The sequence below is a fragment of the Pteropus alecto genome, unplaced genomic scaffold (genome assembly GCF_000325575.1).
Source record: "Pteropus alecto unplaced genomic scaffold, ASM32557v1 scaffold5, whole genome shotgun sequence".
Lineage (NCBI taxonomy): Eukaryota > Metazoa > Chordata > Mammalia > Chiroptera > Pteropodidae > Pteropus > Pteropus alecto.
The window spans coordinates 2,505,576-2,517,243 of NW_006441953.1; the positions used below are offsets into that span (position 1 = coordinate 2,505,576).

The window sequence follows — 11,668 nt, forward strand, 5'->3', positions numbered from 1 at the left end:
ACACAAGATCAGCAATTCAAGGAATGTTTGTGGATGAGGTTTTAAAGAAACCACGTTATTAGCCTGAGTCATATGAAACTACTAATATTTGACTATTTTTGAACTATAGAAACTGCAATTTTATGTGGTCCTACCTAGAAATGTGTGGTAAGCATTTGAATTCAAACATTACCAAAATGAATTTCCTACCTTTATCTACCCCAAATTATGTACTCAATACTTATATTGTTTTCAATATAACAGACTTATTAAAATTCCTAAAGAAAAACATCTAACAGTTTTTTTTTTAAATTAAGTTTATTGGGGTAACATTGGTTAATACAATTATATAATTTTCAGGTGTACGTTGTAAATTTGACATCTGTATATTCTAATGTGTTTACTACCCAAAGTCCAGTTTTCTTCAGCTATCATATATTTGATCCCCTTTACCCACTTCATCTTCCCCCTAAACCCTATATTTCACTCCCTTCCATGAATCTTTGTCCTGTTCCTTTGTTGCTTTTAGGTTTATATCCCACATATAAGTGACCTCATGTGATTTTCAACTTTTTCTGTCTGGCTTATTTCTCTTAGTATGATTATCTCGAGGTCCATCCATGTTGTGGCAAATGGCAGTATTTCATCTCTTCTTATGACTGAGTAATATTCCATTGTATATATGTATAGCAGTTATTTTTAATTAAAAACCAATTTGATGATGGTTGGTCTAACAAAATACCCAAATGATATTGAAACGATGTCATTACAAATAAAAGTTCAGTAATCTATAAAGTTGACCTACATCCTACTTGAAATTTACACGTTTTTAATTATGAAGAATCCAAGAAAATAGTTCTTATAAAAGAAATGAGTTTTCCTGCACGCTGATATTTATAAATCACTAAGCCTTTATGTTGGCATCATCACTCTTTTAGAGTGAAGGTATAATTTTCGCTAGTTAGCACCGAATTTCAGCTCTTTACTCTTGTAACTGCAGGTTCTTTTATCTCTCAGATAATTTCTAAATACCTTATTTTCCAAGTTCTCCATGACCAAGACATCTCTGAAGTAATAATCAAAAATTAAAATCCGGCCAATTAACTTATGTACTAAAATCTACTTTAAATTCAACATTGAAAAATGACCTAAGTAACTTTAAGAATCAAAACAGGTCTTTTAAATCAGGTACCAGCACTTTCTTCTAAGATACCAAATAACTGTCATGACATTATTACACCCATAGCATAAGCAAATAAGATACAAGAATATCTTAGCAGGGGAAAAAAAAATACGAGAAAAAGCACAGTAATGAGTTATCTTAGATGCTCTTCTATGTAGCAGACATTTCACTTACTCAATAAACCATCTTTTACCCTGCTTTCATGGAAATACTTTTCCTTTACTCCAAACATGTAACTGTAGTATTGGGTGATTGTCAGCTACCAAAAACCAGTTACTCAGGACTAATCATATAATTTTGCTCCTTCAGCCTCAATGATTAGCCCTGAGTTGGAAAGTAACATGAGCTGGAATGGGACTTGATCAGTCTTCCATCCATCCTTGCCCAAGATTTTTCAAAATGAAGCTGGAAGGGACAATTCTTCCTTCTCTAATTAGGAGCTGTAAAGATGTGACCAAGAGTTGTTGGCAGGCATGTACCCTGAATTTACATGGTGAATCCAAACAAAGAGAGATCACACTGGGTGGCAGAGATAGCAAAGAGCTGACTTGGCAAATAGATAGGCAAGTTCAGTCCCTGAGGTTGTTGCTAGCTATGGTTACCTATAGCTAGCTATTCTCTTAATTGTTAACTACTCCAGTTTCCTTCCAATAAATCCAAGAAAAGAAAAAAAAACCAAGAGGAGAGACCCACTGTAAGCAGAGTGCTATTGGGACCCATATTTTATCCCACTAAAACACAATGTAAGGTGCAAGTCTGGCTAAATAAACATGTAAGAAATCTAAATGAAGTCTTAAAATTAAACAAGAGGGAGCAGGGAGAAGTCATGTGTCTAGGAAAAGATTTAACTTTAAATCTAATCACAGAAACTATAGGTTAACTTAAATCTACTTCTAAAATGTAAAGTTATTACTAAAGTTTTACCATCAAAACATTTATTCATTATATAAAGACTATCTTTTTGGTGTCAAGCATGTTAGTCTGAATATACCAAGCTAAAATATCAATGCCTCCCCCAACAGACTGAGCTAATAGAAAGTAGACACAATGGAAAAACAAAAAATATTGAGCTGATAGAAAGTAGGCATAATGGAAAAACAAAAAATATTTCAACTACCTAAAATACTTAAAACAAAGGTATTCAAATGCTTTGTGAATCCTGAAAAGGTAACCACTAACTTTGCCTGGGTTTAAAAGTAACATTAGAGCTAGGTCCTGATGGAGGAATAAGCAATCTAAGTAGACAAACTCATTCAAAGGTAGGGGTGTAAAAGAACACAAGTTGTAAAAATTTGTTTGTAGTGTAGTATATACCAGAGACACAACAGGGTACAGGTAAGGGAGTAGCAGATATAACCAGAAAAGTTAATCAGGGCTAGATCTTTTGAGAGCCTTGACTTATGCCAAAGACTATCTCTAAGGCAATGAGAAATCAGTGATACTTTTTAAGCAGGAATAAGGCAAATCAGATTTTTTTTTTTTTTAACATACTAGCAGTATTACACCATAAGTGATTTTTTATTTTTTTTAAATTAAGTCATATCCTGGAAGCACCCATGTATCTGTGTATTCAGCTTGATAATTAAGTAAAGTTTAATATTTTCACTATACTTCCTTCAGATTTAAGAAAAGCTGCAGATATCACTGAATAGCTCTCATGTACTCCCTAAGATTATCTCGAATTTGGTTTCTGCCATTTCTCCACTTTCATACACTACTATATATCTAAGAACATATAGCATTGTTTTGCAGGTTTTCAAATTTTAAGTACTATAAAACTAGACATATCATTCAGAACATTGGCTCTTAACACTATTTGTAACTAGGATTTCTAAGAATCTGATGAACTGCCAACCCTCTATCCCCTAAAATACACATATGCCCCCACAAAACTCTACTTAATTTGTGGGGCATCAGACCCTCCTCACACCCATGTTGTAGGAATCCCTACAGAAGAGTAGATAACTACAATAACTTAGTTGAGAAAAGAACATAAACTAAGTCACTGGGGATAAAAAATAATTTTAAATACCAAGCCTTTTACCCTTAAACTACCTTATGGAAATAGGCCTTATTTCCACTTTACATTAGAGGTCCTTACTAGAAGGAAGGAAAACCTGAGTTTATGTAGGACATGCTAAGCTCCAGGATGGGTAGTAGGAAAGCAAAGCAGGGTAACTACCAGACAACTTGAAAAATAGGTCTAGAGATAGTTTGCAAAAAGACTACTTTCTCAAAAGGGTGTTCTCACATAAAAGATGTATCCAAGTTAAAGAATCTGATACGGCATTTAGCAAACTGGAGAAAAAAAGTTCAACTGCATCAACCCGACTCTATTCTACTTTAGAAATAAATGCCCTAGATTGTACAAAATATGGAAAACCGATGTTTTCTTAGGATCAGTTCCTCTGTAACTATTCACTGTTAATTCGCACCTCACCACACTCATTGTGAATCTAGTGTTACCATTTCAAGTTGCATGGCCTTTAAATGAAAGCCAAATGAAAAACAATTATCTCTTCCACTGCAAAATAAAACTATTTACTGGACTTGAGATCAATTTCCAGTGAGGTACCTCTCAAAGAATTTTCAAAAGTAATTTTGTCTTCAGTTTTCACCTTATGAAATGACTTTAGAGCCTAAAAGTTTCACAGGCTTCGGGAACAAAAACAACTTACAAAATTATATAAAGTACTGAAATTAATTCTTCACTTCTCAGTAGAGAAGAACAGTGGCAAGGACCTGAAAGAATAGCACGCATGTGAGAGATCTTTAAAGTCTTCACACTGTTGACTACTCCTCCCCCAAGGGGAGCAGCATTACCCAGATGGGGTCGTGGCCAACGATGAAGACCACAGAAATAGGAAAACAGTTGGCAGGGGAGACTGGTACACACTGGAAATTGCTATAGGCTCCACTCACCTTGACATGACTGACACTTAGACATATAATTTGGGTACAATGTTAAAAACTGTACTATCCGTTAAAAGAAAAAAAAAAAAAGAAAAGAAACCACCAGCTAGACATTTCTTTGCCATGGTATGCTCTTTGGGGGGAAATTTTCTCCTTTTGGGATCATCTTCCTGCACTACATTTCCTTAAACCTCCTGCACATCTGACTAGTGTGAGAATCCTCCACTGGGAAATATGCTTCTCCTTTCCCTTTAAAAGCCTACACACGTATAGGAAAAGGAGTCAAGCGAATCTCTCTAAAAGGCAGCCAACAGATATAGCTCAAGCCAGTGAGTGTTCTCATCTGGAGGTACATGATTAAACAGAAATGAGTCTGATCCTTCCTTTTGGAATGGGGACTCAGAAAACCTACAGCTAATCTTGAGGAAGACATTTGCTTTGACCATTATGGGACACAGGGTCTCTCTGACAGTTGATTGTTAAAGGTAAAACAAGAAAAGGTTGAGACACTGGCCTAGAAGTCTAAACACACTGCTAAATAAATACTTGTGTTTTTTTTGTTTCTCTATCCTCTCTACTCTTCCTCATTCAATGAGGCAAAGTGACTAATCACAGACTACAAAGAGCAGGAAGCCAAGGTACTGACTACACTAAAGGCCTGAGGGGATAGAGAAGTATATGTAAGCAATGTTTCCTGCCTCTAAAGAGCTTATATATCGGAAATACAAGAACTATATATATAAATACAAGAACTATTTATGAATAAAGCTACAGAGCAGCCATGTTATATTAGCCTCTTGTAAGATTTAATGTGTTCAATATCATTTAAGCATTCTCAACTTTCAACGATAACCACTGCTTATATATGACATAATCAAAGCCAGCATTTTGAAAACAAAGTTTCTAGTATCAGTCCTGCTATTAAAGTATAACTCCCTAAATAAATTATTCTAGTTTGTAAAATTCATTCTGCCAAAGGCCAAAATTTAACTCAAGATGATCACTGTTATAAGGCCAAGTTTATGGATCCCATCCTTAAGTACAATAATTATCACAATGTTCCAAAATCATTTGTTAGCTCAATCTCTGCCACTCATCTTGCATATCACACAAAGGTCATAACGATAACAGTAGTATAGACACATTTCCTATCACTGCTTTTGGGAAAATTTAAAGCTCATGCCATTACTGAAAGGTAATTTCTTCTATTTTATTTAACAGTCCACGTCTTTCCAAAATTCAACTTGAATTAAAGGCAAGACATGTATGACTATATGTCAGGCAGTGCTATAAAGACAGCCTTGCTTCTTAAACCTATACTGAGCAATATGAAATATTACCTTGAGGGCTGGATGAGATGAGAGTATGAGGCGGGAAATGAGAATAAGTGCCTTTTCAGAAATTTTGAGATCAGTCACCCTCAAGGACCCTTTACAACCAAGCAATATAAAGGTATATATTTAAACCAATGATAATTGCCCAATCAGGAAATTACTGCTTTAATTCTTATATCATCAAGTTTACCATGAAGTAAACAAAAATTCATTTAACATTGCACAATTTCTAAATATCCTATGTAGATACAAATGGCAAAAAAAGGAAACATCTCAGAAACATATGATTACCAGACATTATTTCAAAAGGGAAGCTGGCAAAAAGATTTGAGATCTGAACAATTTCAAAAACTGTACACTTAAGAATGGGAAAGAATAATTCCTTTAAAATCATTTTAGTTTGGAATTTCTAATTTCTGGTGAGAAATCCTGAAATTTATCTTAGTGATTAAGAGGTAGGTGCTGCACACCATGTCTCATTACATCGCTAACAAGATATTAACTTCCTGTTTAGTTGTTAATTATAGGTGTGACAAGCATTCTTGTTCATTAGACAAGATACAATGACTTGAATGAATAATGCTACCATTTTCTTTCTTCGGATCACCATTAAAAATAAGCCATTTAAGATTACTCAAAGCAGTTCTTTCGTAAGCATTATCTAAATGGGCAAAGACAAAAAGCCAAATGTTGGTTCTAAGCTTTGATCCATAAATGCAAATAAGGCATTTTATATATACGAAAAACAAAAATTAAGAGCAGTCCAAAGATTGAAAACATCCAATTATATATTATCCATGAAATTATAACTAGGCTAAGATTAATGTGAACAAGTATTCCATCCTGAAAATGAACAAGTGACCAAGAAGTAGTGAATCACAATAGACCTAAAAGGTCAAATACAACAAATTCAACTATGAAGTTGTTCGGAGGGCTCTGAATGATAGATTATGTTCAAAGGTGAAGATAATCGAATGAGCAAAGTATAAAACACTATTGAAATTTCCCCTAAGTAACAAGGTTGAGGGTACTGTTTTGAGACATAATCTCATATAATAAGGTAAACTGACTAGTAAGATACTAAGTGCATCCGTTCTTAATTACACTGTTCAATTCTGAAATAAGATCACTGCGTTGGTAGCAAAACCAAGTCAAGAACACAAAATTTCCAGTAAAAAAACAAAAGTTCATTTAATTTTGCTAATGGCAAAATGCTGGTTTGTTTTGGCAAACAGAAATAAGTATAGTTATAAAAGAAAAAACACACCATAACAATGACAAAATGTAGTGCAGGAAAGCTATTCAGATAAACTGTGGGTACATCCAATACGTGAATGAAGAGTCCCCTTAACTTTTCAAATAATCGTTTCCCCTACTTGGTTTATAAAATTCTTGAAAGGTAAGTTGTATAAGGTGCACCTATTCACGTTTATATGCTTGTTTCCTCCATTCAAAGCAGAAATTCTAATGGGCGATTGACTGGCTTATTTATTTATTTATTTATTTATTTTATCCCCCAGGACTAGACTACTGTGCCAAACAGAATAAAACCTCAGTAAGTATTGATTAAATGATTATCCCCTATGTCTGTGGTTCTTAACCTGAGGGAAGCTTCAGAAATATCCCTAAGGGACATTTCAAAACTAAGCCTGTTCCCAGATAAAATAATTCAGCAAGTCTGATAAGACCCCATGTACCCATATTCTTCAAAAATTCTGCTAAACGTTCTAATGTATAAAGATAATTCATGTCAAAACTCATATACACAACACATATAACAGAATGCAAAAGCCAATCTAGAATTTGAGAATTTAATCTGAACTATTTTTATCTCAGTACTAGGTACTGTTTTCTTTGATAGAAAGACATAGTGAAATGCTCTGAGAAATTCTTAAGAATTGACTGTATCTTGGATAACCAGTGGCACTAGAACTCATGAGTTAACATATAATCTAGTGCAAAGTATATCTAAGTAGTTTTCCCCCCAGTGCTAGCAAGTGTTCAACTTTTTGTACAAGAAAAACTAGAATTAACACTGTAGATGAGCATGATGAAACCAAAGCACATGGTGTCAAAGTTGTCATCCTTATTCAAATTAAATATCGAAGTCATTATATGATCAGCATCCCTACCACTAAACTGTCCTACAAATTAAGTAGGTTCTTGAGGATCTTAAAAGAAACACATCCAATACAGTGTATTTAGCTTATAGGCTCATTGAGGACAAGTTTAAGATACCCCTAGCAATCAGCTGGGTCACATGGTAGTTCCCAAAGTCCTTGAAGAGAGAAGCCAAAAAGAAACGCACTCCTACTTTCAAAACTTGTTACCTAAAATCTTAATTCACAAATTAACTATAACGTTAAGAGCAAAATTAAATCCCATTTAAACGCGAAGTGGGAGAGCAGAGCTTACTTCAGGTAGCCAGGAGTGCTACTTGACATTCTCTTACCTGACTAGAAAACAAGAAGTGGAATGGTTCAAATATCAGTACAGAATAGAGGTTAAGAGATTGAGCTCTTGAGGTAGACTATCTGATTTGAATCTCAGTCACTCACTAGCTGTGCGACTATAGGCAAGTAATTTAACCTCTCTGTGCCTGTTTCCACATGCATAAAATAAAATGGTAAGAATATCTCACAGGATTGTTGTGAGGATTGAGACTCAGTCAATATTCATAAAGAGTTTACAAAGTGTTTAGGACATAGATGCTAACATCTAGCTATTAGAAGCAGAATGATACATGCCAAACAAAAAAACCACTCTTTTTGAATACCAAAAATGTGACATGACAGTGTAGTGATTAAGAACACACTGTGGAGCCTGACTGCCTAGATTCCAATCCCGACTCTGTCATGATATGACCCTGGGTGGTTTTTTTAACCTCTCTGCATCTCAAAGTTCCTAATCTCCAAATGGGGGCAATAATTGTACCTATTTCCCTGGACTGTTGTAAGATAAATGAATCAATACAAGTGTTTCAAACAGTTTTGACACACTGCAAGCACTCAAAGCATGAGCTGTTCTTTTAGGCTTGGTTCACATTATATTTTATGTAAAGTTCTCTTTAAATGTCTCCCCAAACTCACATGCTGTAGTTATTTTAATGGTAGTAAAATTTTCTGACTCTCAAACATCACCAATCAACTTGGGAGTATTTTTAATTATTGTGTTTAACAAATAGCTTGTAAGACCAAACTACAGCTTATCCAAATGAAGAATACAGCAAAAAATAAACAAAATAATAATAATGTTATTTGATAAGGCTGCTTGGTCTAAGAACTATTCAAACAAAAAAGAAATTATAAAAAATAAACTTTAGAAAAAACAAATTCAAAGCCTTGATCAAATGAACAACCAATAGTGAGATATTCCAATGAAAAGCTTTTTATTAAAATGAGAAATATTCATGTCTTAATATTTGAAATTTGAGGGCTGCAAACAATAATTCAAAATAAAGAACATCAATGCCTACTCGACTTCATATTTCTAGAACAGAGGTGCCTAAAATAAAAAGCATCTCCCATCAGTTGTTCACTTGCTAAAATTGTCTGGACGTGGAATTTTTTCTTCTTTTTTCTTTTTTTAAGTTTAATGGTGTGATTCTGACAATAACTGCTGAAAACCAAACAACACGTGCCAAAACTTTTCTATAGATTAAATCAATTAAGTCCGAAATAAACACATCTTTCCAATTTGGAAAGTGTCATAATGTCAAGTTTCTGTATTATAAAAATCTAGTATTACCAAAGAGTAGAAGACTAGAAAAAGTTTTTGAAGATTAAAAAGTGATATTAAAATAGCAGTAGTAGTAATCTGAGTGTCATGTGCGGGGTCAGGGGGAGGGTCCAAAGCCACACATTAACCTATTTAATCCTAAAAAACAACCAACCAAAAACTAAAATTTGTTTTGCTCACTGGGCATCCCTAACGTCTAGAATAGTGTCTGGTATACACTAGGTACTCAACTGTTTATTATTCATATAACACAAACGTTCACTTTATAGAACACAAATAACTTGCCCAGTCCTAGAATTCTAACTGGAGCATTTCTGCTCCAAAGTTCACACTCTTAACCATTATACTGTCTCTCTAGAGCTTTTAAATCATTAAAGTGGTGTCACAGCAGCTTGGTTATCACCTGTAAAAGAAAAAAAATCAATGAGACCTTCCTTTAAAGTATTCTGTTCCACATGGATGAAAAACTATGGATTTAAATAATTCCACATCTTAGTGGCCTAAATTAATTCCCATAGATAAAAAAGGTTTTGATTTGTACTAAATGTTATGTTTTTTGTATTAACTATGACATAAAATATAACTATTCTTCTATGTGTTGCTCGCCTACAAAGTGGTCACAGAAAGGGGTGTTTAAGTAATCCCTAAGTCTTAACTCCTAAAATGTTTTTCTTTCTCTCATTTTCCATCTTCTCTAATACAAAGATTTAAGTTTATATTTCACACAATGACAATGCAATGATAGCCTAAAACAAAATCCCAGATTTCAGCATCAATACACTGAAGATCTAAACCTCCATTTTTATATAAAATACCAATAAACATCAAAGTTACACGCATTAAATAAATAGAAAATGAAGCATCAGGTCTATTTTGGTAAATAAAGCTAAGTCCTTGCCATTCCTTTTATGTATACACTCCTTAAAAAAGTAACCTATCAAAACCAAAGATTCTAACTTACAATCTCCTGTCTCCTAGTTTTAGTAAGGCTGAATTTATTCCATGACATTTTTTTCAAGTTAGCTGTAAATACTCCACCCTCCTCGATTGTGCAAGAACCAAACACACCACATATACACAAGTTACAAAAAAGGGAAATATGGTCTGAGAGTTTGAATATAGATAAGTCTTGAGCAGGAGGTTTCAGATCTAGTGTACGACCTGATATAAAAGTTAACATTTAACAAAGAATATTATTTTATATTATTACGAAAGGATATGCCGGAAAGAGCCTGAACCAGTTAAAGCAGCCGCCATCTTAAAATGCGGGATAGAAGTTAGAGCAAGAAAATGAGACTAAACCACCGGAGGTGGAGGTTCCGCTCACCCCGAGACTCGAAATATCCTTTTTTTCAACTTATGTCGATAGTTTAGTATCACGTTTTAAGTAGCCAAAAAACCTTCTCCGAGGGTATTATTAAATGGGCTAAGACATAAATAGGTACACCTAACCTTAGCTTTACTGCCATCGCACCCCTTACCACCCTCCAATTCCCCCCTCCGCCACCCACCCCCCGCGCCAAAAGAGAAAGGGAGCTTCCAGAAAGCTTTTACATCAGTTCCCAGTGTGCTTCTGATAGCTTCGGGTGAAAAACCTGAACCAAAGTAAGTTGCAACACTGTGTCAGCCCATCTCCTCCCAATCCCACTTATTCTGTATAACTCGCCCAGTGATGAAGTTTCTGACTTGACTCATTCACTACTCTTCGGCTGGCAAAAGACTTCTACCCCAAGCCCTAATAAAGTTCGGGACTCGCCGGATTTGTTATCCTCTCCCTGCTTCCTACCTTTCTTCCCCCTAGACGGCCTGGAACCTTGATCTTACAACTAAAATAAGTTTTCAAGCACCGAATAGGAAGCGCCATGACATCTGCCGGAGTGTCTCTCCGCAATTCTGACCCACAGAGGACTAACTCTTCCTTTAGAAGCAAAACCAAGGCCCCTGAAATCACTCCCCCTCACCCCGAATTTGTATCGATTCCACTGAAATACTCAAGATAACACTCGACTTGCCACAAGTTCTGTTCCCTAGCTTTAAATCTCATTTCTTCACAAAATATATCCGCGCCCCCCATCCCCCAATGGAAGAAACGACGCAAGGAAAAACACTTTCATAATTATACTTCCCCCACCCGATTCTTCCTCCGGGCCTGAGCCTTTCCTCCTATGACCCCATCCCCTTCAGTCCCATGAGTTACCTTATTAATCCGTTTCAGCGCCATAGTCTGTGCTTTGCGTCTGGTTCACTATCTCGGTGTGTGCTCAAAGGTCCGGACAAAACTCTTGATTATCCTGGCGGCAGGGAAGGATTGTCTCTTCGTCTCACACCGGCTCTGCCAGACACAGGCGCCTTTTGCAAAAATGGAGCAGATCAGCACTCGCACAGGCCCCGGAGAGCCCCGATGAATCCAGGTCCCTTAAAACGGTCGCGATCCGGGGTGGGTGGGGTGGCGTGGCAAGGCCACCAACAGCCTCTATGCCGTCCTTCGGCCCGAAGAGGGGGCGAGAGTGACGGGAAGAGC

General features: G+C 35.7%; 1 protein-coding gene across 5 annotated transcripts in view; it reads right to left on the reverse strand.

Moving 5' to 3' along the window:
• The window catches only part of UBE2D3 (ubiquitin conjugating enzyme E2 D3), a 28,917-nt gene that overhangs the window by 15,939 nt on the left and 1,310 nt on the right, over nt 1-11,668 (reverse strand). For all 5 annotated transcript variants that reach the window (XM_006918879.3, XM_006918878.2, XM_015594910.2 and 2 more), the window contains exon 2: nt 11,345-11,496. In XM_006918879.3, the coding sequence (XP_006918941.1) occupies nt 11,345-11,368 (24 nt within the window). In that variant the 5' untranslated portion in view covers nt 11,369-11,496. The remainder of the gene's footprint in view (nt 1-11,344; nt 11,497-11,668) is intronic.